This window comes from Solenopsis invicta, chromosome 15 (assembly GCF_016802725.1).
Source record: "Solenopsis invicta isolate M01_SB chromosome 15, UNIL_Sinv_3.0, whole genome shotgun sequence".
NCBI classification, from domain to species: domain Eukaryota; kingdom Metazoa; phylum Arthropoda; class Insecta; order Hymenoptera; family Formicidae; genus Solenopsis; species Solenopsis invicta.
In genome coordinates this window covers 9,902,198-9,919,944 of record NC_052678.1, presented here as the reverse complement: position 1 = coordinate 9,919,944, position 17,747 = coordinate 9,902,198, and the positions used below count along the sequence as shown (strand labels likewise).

The 17,747-nt window shown below is 33.6% G+C and overlaps 2 protein-coding genes across 5 annotated transcripts; both read left to right on the top strand.

The window, feature by feature from the left end:
• Window positions 1-1,042: 1,042 nt before the first annotated feature.
• On the top strand, window positions 1,043-6,710 carry LOC105195273 (protein SMG8). Of its 3 annotated transcripts, none has more exons than XR_003269128.2 (16): window positions 1,043-1,437; window positions 1,518-1,662; window positions 1,743-2,017; window positions 2,563-2,793; window positions 2,861-3,057; window positions 3,133-3,236; window positions 3,371-3,564; window positions 3,637-3,876; window positions 3,965-4,168; window positions 4,251-4,360; window positions 4,425-4,583; window positions 4,657-4,867; window positions 4,995-5,303; window positions 5,393-5,572; window positions 5,868-6,047; window positions 6,485-6,710. XR_003269128.2 is itself a non-coding variant. In XM_039457731.1 (16 exons), the coding sequence occupies exons 2-16, from the start codon at window positions 1,397-1,399 to the stop codon at window positions 5,986-5,988; spliced, it is 2,721 nt and encodes a 906-aa protein (XP_039313665.1). In that variant the 5' UTR covers window positions 1,059-1,077; window positions 1,325-1,396; the 3' UTR covers window positions 5,989-6,106. The 3 variants fall into 3 exon arrangements, 2 of the variants coding, with proteins under 2 accessions (XP_039313665.1, XP_039313664.1); XM_039457731.1 differs by lacking the exon at window positions 6,485-6,710 and having other exon boundaries at window positions 1,059-1,077; window positions 1,325-1,437; window positions 5,868-6,106; XM_039457730.1 differs by lacking the exon at window positions 6,485-6,710 and having other exon boundaries at window positions 1,065-1,083; window positions 1,325-1,437; window positions 5,868-6,106.
• On the top strand, window positions 6,596-17,431 carry LOC105195281 (protein brambleberry). Of its 2 annotated transcripts, XM_026138404.2 has the most exons (10): window positions 6,596-7,066; window positions 7,487-7,870; window positions 8,613-8,798; window positions 8,867-9,089; window positions 9,297-9,593; window positions 10,318-10,530; window positions 10,673-10,903; window positions 10,975-11,290; window positions 11,365-11,483; window positions 12,437-12,568. In XM_026138404.2, exons 2-10 carry the CDS (start codon window positions 7,493-7,495, stop codon window positions 12,487-12,489), a joined length of 2,016 nt encoding a protein of 671 aa, XP_025994189.2. In that variant the 5' UTR covers window positions 6,596-7,066; window positions 7,487-7,492; the 3' UTR covers window positions 12,490-12,568. The 2 variants fall into 2 exon arrangements, with proteins under 2 accessions (XP_025994189.2, XP_039313666.1); XM_039457732.1 differs by lacking the exons at window positions 6,596-7,066; window positions 12,437-12,568 and adding an exon at window positions 17,217-17,431 and having other exon boundaries at window positions 7,493-7,870.
• The last annotated feature ends 316 nt before the right edge of the window (window positions 17,432-17,747 follow it).

The following is a 17,747-nucleotide window of genomic DNA, read 5'->3' as shown; positions in this document are numbered from 1 at the left end:
ATATATTTCATTGATTTTTATTATTATTATTATTATTATTATTATTATTATTATTATTATTATTATTATTATTATTATTTATTGTGCCATATTAATCGCGCGTATTGTCATTTGTAAATCATGCGTATGCATGTATATGCCATTGTAACATAATAAAAAAAAAGTGGGCGCTTTCTAGTCTCTCTACGTCCCTGCGCAGAAATCGTCCGAAATCCTCTTTCTGAATTTTACGGCCTAAACGTAGCACGGAAAACGTGAAGGGTCGAGAGGGGAGTGAAGAGGAGGGTATCCATAGAGATAACATCGCCGCTTGCTCCATGTCTATCACCGCGATGCTTTCTCTCTCTAACTGAAGGCCTAAACAATTAAAGGACAATCACGTTAAAAGAGAAAGAGAGAAAGAGTGAGAGAGAGAGAGAGTTGCGTCAAGATTTAAAAAAATTAAAAAAGCTAATTTTTTCAAAAGCATAATTTGAAGACATTTAAATAATAAAGAATTATATAAAAATAAAAAGATGGTATATTTATTCATGGAAAGACATTTATTTCTTCTTCATCATATGATGCGATGTTAATTACAATTATTTTTTAAGTACTGCGTAAAATAAATGTTTCTTTATTAAAGAACCAAATTCTCTCTGTTACTATTAAACATCTTTTTTAAGTAAAAATATGATTGTGCAAAATATAGGCATAAACGTATTGATATGTATTAATATCAATGTTAATGTAAATAATTCAGACTATAATAAATAAAAAATTACGCGAAAGTAGACGTAATTAATCATTTGTGCACATTCTCGACCCCTGTTCTGGATTCAACACACGCGATACGCGTCAGATTTTATTTGCAGCAAAATGGATGTTAGCACGGACAACAACCTACATCCATTTCTCGAGAGATGGATGTGGGTTGTTGTCCGTGCTAACATCCACACTGTTTTTAACGACGGGTTGCAAAATGGATGTGACACGTAGTTCCCATTCTGACCAGAATAGATGTGTGTCACTAGTGTACGGGAGTTTCGAAGCGTTATAGGAAAAAGGCCGCCGTGGCCGCATTCAGGTTCCTCTCTGGTATAAGTAAATAAAAATCTGAGTTAAATTCCTTCGCATGATGATCGACATATCGAGTAATCAAAAGTAATCGATTACTATCGATTATTTTATCGTTAGACTTATTTCTGACGAGAGGATGCGATGTCATTATCGAGAAATTATTAATAAAAGGAGAAAAAAGAATGTTTTAATTGTCAATGATCAGAATCTCTTTTTCTTTTTTTTTCTCCCACGTACTTATATATATAAATATTTGCGCGTACAGAAGCTGCCGTCCTGCTCTGACCGTAAAACCTAACCTATTCGTGACTCCGTTCCAAATGTAAACAAGCTTACAATGCGTCCGCATAAATTCAAGCTTCCATGTGATGTGGACAGGTAAGAAATTACACGTAACATTATTCTTATAAAATTTGCCTAACAGAGATATTGTCTGTTAATCTTGTTTTTTTCTTTAGTTTTTCGCAGACCGACAAAAAGGTAGTAATCGTCTCGGTATTCGGTAAGTCTCAATATCGAGCGAAAGGATGCAAGACGGATATGTTAAGTTCCATACTCCAGCTGAATCTCCTGGACGAACCGGAGATGGATCAGCAGTCCTGGGTAAGATATCTTCTTTAGCTCTTTGCGACATTTCCTGAAAGTTTCTGTAATATCCTGACTTTACAAATTCCCCTTAACAGTGTGAAATTGAAGGATATTACAATCCCAAAGAGAAGACAGTTTATCTGCACTTAAGAGGATTCCTGGACGCTCACGCGCTTGTGGCAGAGTATGACAAGTTTACAGAGAAGCAGGACTGCAAGGACTTCCTCAGCATTTGGGCACATATGAAAGATAAATATGCGAGAGCACTCCTGGTACTGTTTCATATATCTCATGTGATGGTGCTTACGCATCCGACACATATCTTTGACTACAGTTATGTGCATTTATTTCGTGCTATGGACGTAGTCAGGTTAGTGTTAGATTTATTGTCGACCAAATATCTGATTTATATTAAATAAATATATAATTAAAGTTCTTTCTATATCAGATTTTCTGTCGATAAAATAATGTGATACAACACAGAAGAAAGAACATTCTTGTTTTGAAAATATCTTTATTTTTGAAATATTAAATATTAAAAAGAGATTATATATTGTTAAATATGTATAATAATTTATTTAAATGAAGAAATTTTGTACAATCTTATAAATAAAAATGTGTTCTTATTATTTAATAATAGTTTCTATGAGTTGAGAGAAAAAAATATGGAATGGAAGGTGATATTAATAATTAGAATTTTTTTATTATATTATTATCTGAATAATTAGTTGTACTCTTTAGATGACTACTATAATATTGAAATAAAAATATAATATTTTGATAGAATTTAGGATTATCAAATTCTTTAAAAAAGATTATATATGATATATATTATATATAACATTATATATAATATATATCAGTATAAGCAACTATTGCTTGATACTGGTTTTTTTGTGAATGATTTTACAATAGGCAAAAGATTTCTCCACAACTTTCCGACGTGTTAAGCTCCATTCACAGTCTACCCAAGGATTGGATTTCAAATGCCAGACCCTGTTCACCGCGGGTATTATTTTACTTTGAAACCTGTCCCCCAGTGTTCCAAAATCCAAATAGTGAGGCCAATATCAAAAAGCTCGAACATTCCCTTGAAGATCAAATTTACCATGTGTTAAGAAAAAATAGAATTGTCACGAATATCAGGTATATAAAATTTAGAAATGATCTCTCTAAGGCAAATTGAATGAAAATTGATTTTCTTTGTTTGTAGCTCGAATTCCTTGTTTGCAATACCAGCTAATCAGGAATTTGTGTACGTGCATACTGGAAATACGGACTCGAGGGATATGCTAGGCTACATGGCAAGAAAGTTAATACAAAGTTGCAAAACAAGCTCCAGTAGTACAGCATCGAAAAACCTTACCAGTCTAGATTTAAACAATACTGCAATGGACGACACCGAGACTGGTAAGATTAAAATGGACAATGATAAGGCAAAAAGGACATATATATATGTAAAATATAATTTTTGTGTATTTACAGAGACTCACTCGTTTAGATCGTTTTTGCAGCAACATATAAATCTGGCTTTTGCAAGAGGATTTGATGACAATGTCAGTCGACACTCCGTACCAGCCCATTTTGAGGTGCATGAGTATGAAATATGTCGTTAATGCCAAATCATAATGAACAAATTTAATAATCAATGATTTATGAAATATTAATAAAAGAAACACTTAATATTAATGTAATTTTTCTTGATGAACGATATACTTTTTAGATACCTACTTTAAACATATTTTGCCAAGTAGCAAACAAGGTTTTTGACTACTTTATTTACGGAACGGACAAGGAACTGTCAGCGCTACACAATTTGTTAGATACTGATGTAAAATTCAGTAAGAGCCGATGCAGCAAGGTACTTCCGAGAGCTTTGCAAGCGTATCAGGAGAACTTGCCACAGCATTACACGAGGTAAAGCTATTTGAGATGACTGCGATTTGTATCACATAGATTTCTTGTTCCAAGAAAAATGTTATTTTTCAGAGCATATCACGAATCAAAACTAGCACACGCAATGACGGTTTTTGAGATGCATGCCCGCGGTCCATTGTTTGAGGAATTCAGCGAAAAACTACAAGCTGAATGCGACAAGCATTGGCGAGCCGGCAGGCAAATGTGCGAGGTGTTGTCGCTCACTGGCCATCCTTGCACAAATCCCGTTCACAGAGGAGGTAGCGAAGGTGCAGGAGGTAGAGAACAAACTGAATGCCGAGAAGACGACAGGCATGTTTCTTTATATGTAATAAATTATTGTGTATCCTTATATAAATTATATTTACAATGTTAATCGTGTCTTTATTCTTATTCACAGCGAACTACCTGTCAGAGAGCATTGCAGTGGTGTCAGATACGTATGCGCTTGCAATTGCGGAAGAGTCCAAGGCTCCAGGGAAGATCCCTTCAATCTTAGACAAGCAAATCACGACTATTTTCAAATGTTAGCGAAACAATGCGGTTGCGCGCAATTGGAAGGTATACAGTTTCCCGTGTTTCAACCTAGCACACATAATTACAGGTAAAGTGTATGAACTGTTAAAGATTTCTTTCTGACGGAGACAGTACTGATGTGTTCTTCTTGTTTTTCTTTATCTATACAGAGCAGCGCAGCTATTTTCAGCGACGAAACGCCACGATTCCTTCAGTCGCAACGGATCCTGTACACCTCAAGATACGCAAGCCTGCAGTTTAGGAGCAGATACTTTGAATGGTAAGTACCAGCGGCGATAAGAGGACCTCTCTTTGATCGAGTTTAATGTCTGGAAATATTGTAGATGAAAATACAGATTATGGTAGCGGTGGTCAATCGCAGGCAACAAGTGATCCGATAGAGGGAGATATTCCAAGGCTGAGCAGTAAGACGAGTCTGACGCCAAGCGATTCGCATAAAGTTGTTATAGAAGTCACTGAGAGCGATGCAGAAAATTCTAAAGGTGTTTATCGCTATAGAAGCTTGAACCTACAAATTTAATCGAAAATATATAAATATACATATGAATTTTGCAGATAAATCCTTGGTCAGACAACCATCTACGACGGAATATCTACCTGGAATGTTGCATACCGAATCACCGGCCGGCTTGCTGCCGCAATTTTCCAGTTGGTCTTTGATATGTCTCGGACCGAGTAGTCTTTATTCTCACAATTTAGGACTACAACATCAAATCGGAGTATTTCCTACGTCCGCGTTTTTGTTACCGTGGGACGTAACTGTCAGGTAATAAGAAAACGTAACTTCTATACAGAATTTTCTTTTTTCTGTGTACACTGAGTAATCCTGACTATAGCTTTCATAGTTCTCCAGGAAAAGAATTTCCTATGATAAATAAATATTTGCTCCTCAGATTGGAACATCAAAAGGAACGAAATCCACTGTGGCCATTGGTGGGCGATCACGGAAGTTACTGTCCACGAGGGGGCAAAAATTTTCAAAATATGAATGCTATACGTGGCCGTAAGTCGAAGGGCGGCAAGGAGTTTGTGGTGAAAATATTCGTCGGAGTAGAGTACGAATGTCCGCGCGGACACCGATTCATGGCATCCGCACCCGATAAGGTGCTGAAGGCGACCGGAAATGGTATTGTAAAGGACAGCGGGAATAAGGTGACGTCTAGCACGGCCGACATGCCGCTCTACTTCCCTTGCCCCTGCAGGTCCGTAAAAGCATACGCGATAATTTTTCTTGATAAATCACAAAATCCGTTCAGCGAACAAATACATTTTTTTTTCATCTGTCTTTTAGACAAACTAAACCGTTGATTGCCCAGCTGATGAGAATCCATGTTGTGACACCCAAAGCGCCCGTGCACGTCACGTTAAATCCGCGAGTTCAACCTGGTCCTCCACCTTGCCCGATATTTGTCACCGGATGCGAGGAACCGATCAAACTTTCCCAGAGCGCATATTGGATTTTAAGACTACCGTATCCTTTTCTACGTATAATGAAACTTTATATATATTTGTATATTTTTAATGTAGATAATGTTAGTAGACTGAGTCACATTATGCTTGTTTTAATTCTTTAAGGATTTCCTTTATAATTAACTAAGATTGCGTAAGTTGATATATTTTTTAAACTAAATTAAGTTACAGTGACTTGCCACATTAATGGCTTGTAAAATTAATTTATGTTAAAAATTGCATTATCAGAAGCAGAGAGATTCTCTTTACTAGAGATCCTTCAATAATTTTCCAGTTTTTCTTAACAAATTTTAAAGGTACGTATATATGGGCGAGAAAGGACCATATTTACCGCCGAAAGAACTGGTGCCTCCGTCGCATGGACGTTTGTTAGCCGGCATGTACGGCATCAGCGAGGTCGTGCCGGAAAAGAAGTAAAAAGGAACTGAAGGAGAGGACTGTGATATATGTGAAATTTCCGAAGATATATGTGATAAGTGCGTTTGAAATAATTGTGCATTGAAAATAAAGCAGTTAGCAATTTGTGAATTCTCAATTCGACCTCTTGCCAACCCTTCCCTGCACTGAGGAAAAAAGTTGTTAATTTAAAAGTTGTTAATTTAAATTTTTCAATTTTATTAATAAATTTCTTCAGTTTAAGTATTTATATATATTTATATTAAATATATAAGTGTTTAAATTGAAGTTCAAATATTTTATATATTTGAATTAAATACATAAATACTTTAACTGTAGAAATTTAATCAATTTAACAACTTCTTTTTCTTAGTGTGTGGTGAAAATTTTTTTCAAAATTTCTGTACGAATCTTAGAATTTAGAATATTTCAGAATTCACATATATAAAAAATTTCAATATTTCTAAAAAATTTTCTAATTCGTATATTTGAAAAAAATTTTCATCACGGTCGGCAGACGATTGGTCGTTTTCAAAAGTTTGGTGGATTACGTGGTCTCTGTGATCGTGCTCGTGATTGGCCCGCACCAGTGTTCCTCGTCTCGCAGAAGTGCGCAACGGTATCTCTCGTCGCGTACCTCGAAGACTCCGACCTCCATTCCCAACGAGGAACGGACTCTTGGACGAAGTGTATTTCTCGTGGAGGTTGCCTGGACGTGAGAAACCAGGATGAGAGTGTCGGGCAACGCGACGAACATATTGCGCAACGTCTCCGCCAGCGCAGGTGGTGGCGCCATTTGCGCATTTTGAACGTTGGAGCACAACCGTTGGAGCGAATGCAAGGACGAAAACAAACACATGAAAAAGTACTTGTCATCGTGTTTGAATCCGCAAAAACAGATCGCGACCGAGTCGTTGTCGCGCAAGACGAACAAAGAGGAATCTCCTGTCGTCGTGGAGCAGTCTGCCTACGTCGGCACGACGTTTGCGAAACTACCTCGTCGACGACGGTTGTCTATTTTTAGTAACGCAATTTTGTTACGTCGTTCTTTAACGAAATCAATTTGTTCATCACAATCGTCCTCGACGCTCGTCACCAGGTAATCGTCGTGCTGTTTCAGTGTCGAATTAACCGTCTGTACATGCGATGGGGTTACTCGACTCCTACAAATTTGGAGCACTAAGAACACTAACTGTAACAATTTTATATACAATTTTTTAAAGTAAATACCATACAAATACTTTTCTACACGTGATAAAGTATGTGTAAGAATTTTTTTATACTTGTAAAAATAATGAAAAATAAGTCCAAAAACAACCTCACTGTGTGTAGAGAAGATGCTTAAGCAGAACAAAAAGTCATCATGATGTCAACTGAATATTAAAATTATTATTATTAAAACTCGTTTTTTCATTATTCGACATCATTTTGATGTTCTTGTGATCTGTTCTGCTTGGAAAACAACACATGTACAGAGAGTTAACATAAAGCTTGACAGTTATTTAAATTGCTCTTTCAGATCAAAATGGAACATAGGCTTTTGATAGTGATACTTATCCTGTCACTCAAATGTAAAGTTAGCAGTGCATCCATTCTGGACTGGGTAGGATTGGGAAAAAAGGCAGATGACGCAAATGTCCTAGTCGCTGATGGCGTGCCCCTGATCTCGATTCCTTATGAGTCAATGACTGAGGATGAGAAGTTCCTCCAGGAGGGTGCCAAGTTTATGACGGACATACAAGTGTCCTCACCATTAGAGATATGTCAGCACAAGGTCATTATGAAGATCAGGACCTCGTGCTCTGACATGACCGAGGAGGAGCTGGCCAAGCTGAGTGTCAACCTCCTCAATTGTCAGTCAGCAGTTGAAGGCAGGAAGATGTTTCCCTGCACCGAAGACATGGTACGTAGCTCGTGAAACGTAGTCTCTCCGCCTGTCTATTTCTAGCAATGCAAATTAACTTTAATCACAGTTTAACTTTTATCTTTTTCTAAGAATAAGAAATATTAAGATTAAAGTTAATTTACATTAACATTAATAGAAATAAACATACAACTGCTTACAACTACTTATGATTACATTTACACTATCAAACAATGGCCTTTCTCATAAAATCTATAAAGGAATAATTGATTTATATTTATGATATAAATTGTATTATATATTCTACAGCTTTTAATGAGCGCTCATAACTCTAGCATGCTTAGTGATGTTTTATTTGTTTAAACTTATCAATTTTTCATTCATTAACGACACAAGAGAACTTACATCATTGGTGTTAAAACAGGATATTGTAGAATGTCAGAACCCCTCGTAGATTGAGGGGGTAAATTCAGTGCATGTTCAAACCTGCACTTCCCCCTCCCTTTACTTCAGAGGATCTCCCCTAAAGTTTATGGTTTCAGTTGCTTAGTGCCGCATATGCTGAACTAGTGTTCAAATTGTGTTATCCATAAATTTTAGTGTTGCATTTAGTGACGTGATTTTAATTAAAAAGAATTAAAAATAAAAATACTTAATAATTATTGAACAGAGTGTCGAAAAACATGTGGGCTTGAAAGAATGCATGCGTGCAATAAAATTACATTTGCATAATTTTGCATTAAGTAAGTATGACAAAAGCATGATTTCTGTCCTTTTTTAGTCTCTTAAGCAATGCACAATCGACATGGATGCTGATATGTGGAATGCGTATCATTTAATAAGTAACAGAGCGAGAGCAGTTTGTTACGCGGCTCGAAATACACAATTTCGTGCTCTTACAGAGTTAACGGTCAACAAACTGATGCAGTCTGCGCATTCTCAAATCAAAGCTTTGGATTCCTTGAAGGTAAGTTATACATTTTTTTGTGGGATTTGTTTTTAATTACGGCGTTATATTAATTATATTAAATATAGCAAGGCCAAGATCGTCTGGAAGAAAAAACAGTAGAAGCTGTGTCATCATTGACCGAAGGAAACAAGGTACTGTTGGCACAACAAGAGTATTTGAAGGACGCTCAGGCAACGGCTCAAAAGCTTGTAACAACAAATCTGAGAAAGTTGTACAACGAAAAAGCATTAATACGATCTGGCCACAATCAACTCGCTGCCATGACAGAAGAAATAAAAAACAAATTAGGTTGGTAAACTAAACTTTTATACATTTTTTTATACTGTTATATATATATATAGAGATTTTAATATAAAAATTTGAGTATTTAAAATTTTTTTCTCATTGATTAGGAAAAAAAGAATAAATTCAAGAAGTTTGCAATGTTTATATTTCGAACTTTTAGCTGGTATTATATAACTATTATATAACTAAAATATTCTTAACATTATTCAGAAAAGGCGCATTGCGATCTCGAGCAACAGGCCATCGAACGTGAAAACAATCATCAGGAAGTTCTGCAGGATTTGCTTAGCATACAAGAACAGGCACGAATGATCTGGGAAAAAATCGAACATAGTACTAATAATATATTGGAACAACATGAGGAAACTATTCTCCAATACGAACAAACGATGCAGATGCTTACGCAAATTAATGATACCATTCAATACATTTGGAATCTCACTAATACGATGCGAGTGGAAGTAGATCAAAAATTGGGATGGATTACCGACTACATTGGCAGTACTGGTATGTTAACACATATTAAAATGTATTCTACAAAAGAGCGATCCAATTTGACGAATAAAAAGACGTATATTTTGTTAAATTAAGAAAGTCCTCTAGCTTAAAAAGTGGAGGGGAATGATATGACTTTTCTTTCATATGTATATTTTAACAAAGAACTTTTTGACATTTTCAAAAAAAATAATAAATAATGAACAAAATTTAATAAAATAATAAAAGTAATATTTTGTTATTTAAAAATATTTTCTTTGATAAATATTAATGTCAGAAAAATTGTAAAGAAATTGTTCATAATAATGATTTAAATATAATAATTAGCGTTGTTGCCACATTTTCATACATCTTTTATGAGAATTCATAAACATTTTATATTCTTATACAAAAATAATATGATAAAAGTTCATTTTTTTATTATAAAATGTTCTACTTCATCGTTTTTATGAATAAAGTTTTTCAAAATTCTTATATTTTGCAATTAAAGACTACTTCTCTATGAGGTTCATTTTGAAAAATTCTATTTTATGTTTAAAAAAACTTAAAATTTTTTTTTAATTTAAGAAAATTTATATATAAATCACAAATTTGTAATAATTTCATCAAGTTCTTATATTATGAAAAAACTGGAGAACCTCCTTAATTACATTACGTAATTATGTTATGTCGAAAATTTTTGTACATTAGGATGAATTAAAATTTACTAATAATGTCAAACATTCATACTTTGTAGGTGAACAAATGCAAAGAGCGTATCGTATATTTTTACACATTTTATATTTATTAGTGGCAATGATAATTGCCGCGTTTTTACAAGCGCCGTTTTTAACTAGAGCTACCATTATGAGTGTTGTACCGGCGAATCTTGTCACATATTTGAAACACGGTATAGAGGCTTCTCTAGATTTTACATCTATGACGGTGTTAATATTCTTGATCACCATAAGTGAGTATTATGAACGTCATGCATATCAAAACGCATGATAAAATATCTCTTAAATAAACATAAGAGGCAGTAATAGCGATACGAAATACGAATACTTAATTAATATGTTATACCGATTTACGCATTTATCTCTTTAACCTAGTGTATTTTATAATGCTGGGAATACAACGCATGATGGGACCAAATACTTCGAAAGCGAAGGCGGAGCTAATTAAACTGCTCCAACAAAAAAGTCAATTAAACGGAGTTACACACAATGATACAATGTCGATTTCACCTGAATCCGTGCCGACAATGCAGTTACACGAGAAATTGACGAGAATGATGCAAGAATTTTACAATCTCAGCGTTTCGCAAATAAATTATTACAAAGGTATTTTTTTTAATTTATGGCTGTGCGAGAAAAATCAAGTGAATTGCCGTAATATCGAATAATTTCTCCAGGGAGAATGCAAGTTTTGTTAGAGACAGTTGTTTCGTGGGGTGGACGTAATTTAAATGCGCACGAGGAACTTTCTTGTTCATATCAACCATCGAAGAAGAAGCGTGAGGATATCATTCATAACGGATTGCAGTTCCCGAGTTTCATGACGAAACGCTTAATAGAGTGTGATTCTTCTAATGATATAGCAACATCAAGACTAATGCAATATGAAGACAATTTTATAAGACAAGATCATGAAGACCTTAATACAACTGATGATATCTCAGAGAATTCGTTTGAACCTCTTCGGCGCAGCATGGACCTGCGAGCCAGAAGGTAAATAACTGTCTCAAATCAAAAGATAAGAAAAAAGAGAACAAATCATAGAATAATTAAGGAATATTTTCCAGTGGTACTCCGATGTTGCCAAAAATTCCTTGTATGGGAGTAACGAAAAATGGTAGGAGATGTCGGTCATTCGTTTCACCTGGACAGAATTACTGCTATCATCATTCCACGAGCGCATCTGGTAAGAATAGTTATTTTAATTAATTAAAAGCTTAATAATTGCGAAATAGTAATATGTATATATGTATATATGTATATATATATATATATATATATATATATATATATATATATATATATATATTATAATTGCTATAAAATTTGCGGATATTTATTTTTTATACATAGTGTATTTTAATAATAAAAAGTAATCCCAGAGAAAAAAAAGCTGAATGAGAGAAATAATTACTTTGGGTAGCTATCAATAATTAATTAAATATGGTTAAATAATTTGCGTGCATTTTGCGATTTTGTAAATAACGTTTCATGTTCAATTATAATATAACAATGATGTTAAGACATCACTTTAATCTTGATAATGTTTTCAATATTATGTATGTTTTAAGGTTAATTTATTTTTAAGCTAATTTATATATGACTTGTATTATTTGATCATTGTGATTCGAGTATATTTCTATATTAAGACGCTATGTATGAAACCATTAACAACTATTAGATATTTTTAATGTCATAATTTGAATAATACAGATTTCAAGATCAATTTTAAATCATTTTTCTGACCATTCGAGCCTGAAAATATACAATTTAAATTGTTCAATTTGACCTCTAAGGTCTAAAACAAAAAAATTTATCTTTAAAATGAATACTTTTTGCTCGAATTTCTTTTAATGTTTGAATTATTCCAACAATTAAAGCTTTGGCTCAATTGAATTGATCGATCATTAACTTTGCCATTTTTAAACAATTTCAATTAAATTCAATATTGTACAATTCGATCTCATAATTTATTCAAAATTTGAGCGTTAATAGAAATATAGGTTCCTCTCAATGACAAATGTACAATACATATTTAAAAATACGCAATTTTTCATCGTTTTTGTAATAACGAATAATATTGATAATAATAATAATAATAATTAGTTCTACATTTAATGTGATATTTAATATTTATAGTGAGGAAGATGCAGAATTTACTATTTTATAAGAATCGAAATACAAACTTATAAATGATCTTGTAACACTTGTATGAAACTCTGGAAATTAATTTAATGTAAATATAAAATTTTATTATAGATAAGTAAAAAACTTGTGGTTTTTCAAACTTGTACCGGCTCTCGTCGAAATATCATATAAATATATGTATAAATTAAAAAAAATTAATCTATTCTATAAATATAATGCAATAAATGTGTACATACATTATATTTATAATATTAAATGTATTTTTCAAGTATTTTTAATATACATACATATATATATATATAATTATATGTATATAATATAATAATTATATAGATATATAATTTACATATATATATGTATAAACTTGAATATACATATATATATATATATGCACAAGAATTTTGAAAAACCGCAAGAGTGGTGTGTCCTGTTTCATCAACAGACTGCCATATTGAATTGTGTGCATACAGCATCGTTCGTCAGCTCCAGAAATTTTGTGTGTCTGTCGAGATTGGTTCCTACTACCAGGTTGTGCAAATTACAATAATTCGCGCCGTAATCGAATATCATGAACCATTCACTTGAAACAGAATCAGCCTATACAAACGATAATATTTTGTTGTTAGTCCAGCATTTAAACTTTAGCGTTTTACATATAAATTATCGAAAGAAAAATTCGCATTTTTTTAATATCAAGTTTAGAACACGTTAATGCATTAAATATAATTTTGTGCATAATATTCATGCTTTTATTACGCATTATAAAATAATTTTCATGTTCAAATGTAATTTTATAATATTATTCATGCCTTTATTATGTATTATAGAATAATTTTCATATTTATAAGATCGTGCTCTCTAAATTTGAATCAGTGAAAGGAGGTACTCTCACTGATCAAATCAGTGTACTGTCACTGAAAAACAGTGCATATATCACTAAAATGATATAATTATAAGTATATCACTAAAATCAAACTATTCAGTCTTTCTGTGAATAATACACTGATTCCAACTTAGAAAGCGCTTTTATTACTTATATAATACATATATAATTTAATGAATATAGATTTTCGAGAGAGAAACATGGATTATCATTTATCATTTACTCATTACTATCCTTCAATTATCCATTCAACCTCTTATACAATTTCAGGTCTATATGGGATGAAAATCGGGATCGAACCCAGAACTTACTATAAGTCAATCGTTTTCACAGGAAACCATGCGTCATTCCTGCTTTCACTATTTATTGCGGAATAAATTAAATTTTTATGTTAAAAGTTTACCTTAGCAAGACATGTATTGTTTATCTCTTGGAAGATGATCTCGATCCTCTCGAGTGAGTTTAAATTTGATGTTCTGTGCGTTGCTCTAATTATATTATTCTCCACAGGAACCTTGAGCTACAAGATTACCAGATATAAGTTAATTGTGTTAATTTGCATTTAAAAAATGACTTTACTCTCACCGTATATAGACAAGTGCCGCTGCGCTGTCGACAAGCGTTCCAAGAAGACCACTTCGTTATTTGGCGTCGGAATTTTTGCATCACATACGCGCACGGATTGTCAAACTTCCTAGAATGAACATAATTATCGTTAAACATTTATATAATTTTGCTTGATAAAAAATATTTAAAAATTTGCAGGAATTGTTTCATTCGAATTTCCATTTTCTTTTTAATTTTAGGACTGCGATTTATTTCAACTCTTCCCCCTAAATGCAATATCCATCTTTTTTTATAATTTAGAAATTTAGAGATTTTCCCCGTAAAAATACCAGTTATCTGTCGTTTCTAAAAGGTTACTGCTCCAGTTACTGAACAATCACCAATAAGTGACGAAAGAAAAATATTATAATAAGATAAATAATAAATTGATGTTTTTAAATCTAATTTTTATGGACGTTTGACTAAAATGTCATTTTTTACTTAAAAATGTAATTACATTAAACGTTTTTATTTGTTCATTGACTGGTGCAGTGACCCTACTTGAATTTTAAAAGATACTCGAGAAGCGACTCAAGAAGAGTAATAAAATAGCGAACGCACTCCGCGCCGCTCCGGCGCGGCGGCGGTCCGTTCTCGTGGAGTCGGAAAAGCGCGGATCGTATATTTTTCGGGCGGTGTCGTCCCGGCCAAAGCAAAATATACGATCCCTACGTCGCACAGGCGATATTGAGTTTCCCTGTGTACATAACGCGTCACGGGAGCGGCGGACACGTCGCTTCAAAAGAAACTTTTCGAAAGCTCTAGTCCTCGTAAAAACGACGCGACGATCATTCGCGTTAGCTATTGCCGTAGGATGAAAGGGATCCGATCTCTCGACGTGCTCGGGGGTGAAAAAAAAAGGAAACGATAACGGCAGCTGTGGCGGAATGTATAAATCCGTCCAAAAAGCTCTGGAACCTTTACCTGTTCGTAAAAACGCCGACGAACGTTTTGCCCGTTATTTCGACGGCAAAGTGTTCGATAATCGGTGAATGGCTTTTGACGAACGAGTGCATTGCTCATCCATGAAGAAACGACAAAATTCAACTATATGAGAACTACACGTTTTTTTATGGTTTTCGAAAAACTTTTAGCCTTTTAATTATCACGACAATTTTACTTCAAAAATTACATTAATTATTCTAAGATTTCTTATCTTGTAATTTTTAAAAAAATATTTTAAACTTCTTCAGGTTTTATAAAACTACTAGAAATTATAAAATAAGGAATCTTAGGATATTTCAGCAATATATATGAAGATTAGGTATAGACTTTTAATATATTTTTGAAAAGTGATCTAATTCTTATTAAAAAATCTAATAAGTCTTCTAAAAAGTTATACAATTATACAGACATTCTAAAAAGTTCTGGAATTTACATGAAAAGAATTTTGAAAAATTCTGAGAAAAATTTTTCACCTGGAAAAGTATTGTAAAAAAAACTCTTGAATTTAAGAAGCGTGAATAACGAGCTAAAGTTTTAGATATTTTTCAAAAACGTGATTTTGTCATTTTGACAAATTGCTCGTGATGTCTATATAGAATTTAATTACCATTTAACAATGCACGAAGCATGCAAAGGATATGGAAATAGCATTCCACCGATTGCGATACATAACAAGATCATCAGCACCCCAGCAAGGCTGCAAGCGCAGAACTTGCATCTTCCCTTGGACGACGCAAGCGTTAAAATTACCGAAGGCTTGTCATCTGCTGCGCAAAACAAACAATAAAAGTAACTTGTCAAAATGTATCATCTCGCGTGTAATAGATGTGTAATGATCGTAGAAATTTCCAAAAAGAATATTTAAGAGTATTATTTTTTACCATTTTTATCTTTCAAAAGGTAGATAAAAAATAAAGATTTATCTGTGAATGAAAAATAATTTTTTATTTGAATAAATATTCGTTTATCTCGAATAATACTTTATTTAAATTGAAATTTAATATAAATAAAATATTATCCATGATAGACGAATATAAATTTTGTTTGAATATAATTTTATTCGAGATTAATAGATTTTTATTCAAATAAAAAATTATTTTTTAATTACAAGTAATTTTAATCTTTATTCATTATTCCTTATTCTGAAAATTAGCCAACTCTGCGCTGGAGAAAAGTTAATTAAGACAAAACCTAGAAAACAGCTGGAAGATATAAAAAAAAATACCGATACCGATCCTTGTTAATAATCTTGAAAATTCGATTTTATCACGCATGAAGTTTTACTTTCATCTAAAAGTATCGATTGGACAACTATTCGGTATGCATTACGATCGAAGGTTTTCAAAAGAGCGAAAAGAGAAGATAACCGTTGTGTCTTGTGATATGATCGTCTTGCGGCTTTGCCGATTGTCTGGTGGTGTGACGAAAATAATATGGCGACGAGCCGATCATCGCGTTATCTTCGTGTGCCGACGTTCCAATCCTTTTGACGCTCTTTGATAACCGAACCATATTACAAATCGATCTTCTTTCATGAAAGGAGAAAAAAAAAGAATGCTCGTCCTTCTTCGAAAAGTCCGAAATCTGCCTTTGCGCTGAAGGCAGACGACTATCAGTGTCGTCTCGCGTATTTGTTAGTTCTTCAGTTCCATTTAAATTATATGTATTTTATTTCTTACATTATTAATATATAAGATATATGTTATAAAACGGTGCGATGCAATTTACAAAATGTGCATCACGCTTGCGAACTTTTTCAAGAAGAATTCATCACGATGAATATGATGATATATTACGTTACAGTTTTTATCACGGATATAATTTTGAATGATGAGTAATTTTTTATCGTAATGCAATTTTGAATCATGTCATTTTATAACATAAAAAGACACGTCTCTCCGGGAAGTCTAAGAAAGTTCTTGAGATGTCTACGAAGGTGAAATAGAAGAGCTCTTCTGCGGAATTATCAGAGACACGCACTTAACGGCGTAGCTTCCCACGCGCGTAGATCGGTCGATCTTTTTTTCTGATAAACCTTTTTTTACAGCACCTCGATGACGTGCGACGAATCTCCCTAATGAATGTCCGCTAAAATACGCGTCTCGTAAATGTAGCTACTACGTCTTTTTCGCGAGTCCTCGACTTAATACTTTTTTGCCTTCTTTCTCCAGTTTCTTTATACAAATTGTCATCAATCGCTTGACTATGTATAAAGATAATTTATATATATATTCTCATACTATAAAAAGACTGTTTATAAATAAATATCTAATTTTGAAAATTAATAACGCCGTTATTTCTAAGACAGTTGTCGATTTGATTCAATTATTTTTGCAGGAAGCTGACGCGAACTTTTCGACCATGACGAACTGTATCAGAGTCGACTTTAGTTCAAAGTAGCACTAGTCTTGTTTTGGTACATCGGCGGGAAAGACACCATGTCATATACCAGACAAGAGAAGACGATACGTCGACTTAACAGCTGGTGGTGACGAGAGATCCGGTTCACACGACTCACCCTCTCTCCTCCCGTCTTCGCTAGAAGGGTAAGAGGTAAGATCTTCGCGAAGAAACGCATTTTCTTGCTATTTTCTCCATTCTTCTCGCGCTTTTGTTTATCCGTCGCGCAAATGTTAAGAGTTTACCCTCAAAAGCAGCTTTAAAGTGCAGCTTTTTTTTCTCCCGTATCACGAGAGACACTTGTATACTTCTGTAATTGTGGCGTTCACGGATATGAATCAGTATCGCTAATACAGTAGGAGCAGCAGAGCTAGTAAACAGAATGGAGACACTGCCTCCATTCATTCCTCTTCTTCGGTGACCCACATTCGCGGAAGTATATCTTACCTCTTCTACATTTTTCCTTTT

Coding starts and splice junctions, on each gene's coding strand:
- LOC105195281 (XM_026138404.2), top strand. CDS start 7,493: ATGGAACATAGGCTTTTGATAGTGATACTTATCCTGTCACTCAAATGT. Junction 7,871..8,612: donor TTCCCTGCACCGAAGACATG/GTACGTAGCTCG, acceptor GTCCTTTTTTAG/TCTCTTAAGCAATGCACAAT. Junction 10,531..10,672: donor AATATTCTTGATCACCATAA/GTGAGTATTATG, acceptor TCTTTAACCTAG/TGTATTTTATAATGCTGGGA.
- LOC105195273 (XM_039457731.1), top strand. CDS start 1,397: ATGCGTCCGCATAAATTCAAGCTTCCATGTGATGTGGACAG. Junction 1,663..1,742: donor AGATGGATCAGCAGTCCTGG/GTAAGATATCTT, acceptor TCCCCTTAACAG/TGTGAAATTGAAGGATATTA. Junction 3,877..3,964: donor GAATGCCGAGAAGACGACAG/GCATGTTTCTTT, acceptor TCTTATTCACAG/CGAACTACCTGTCAGAGAGC.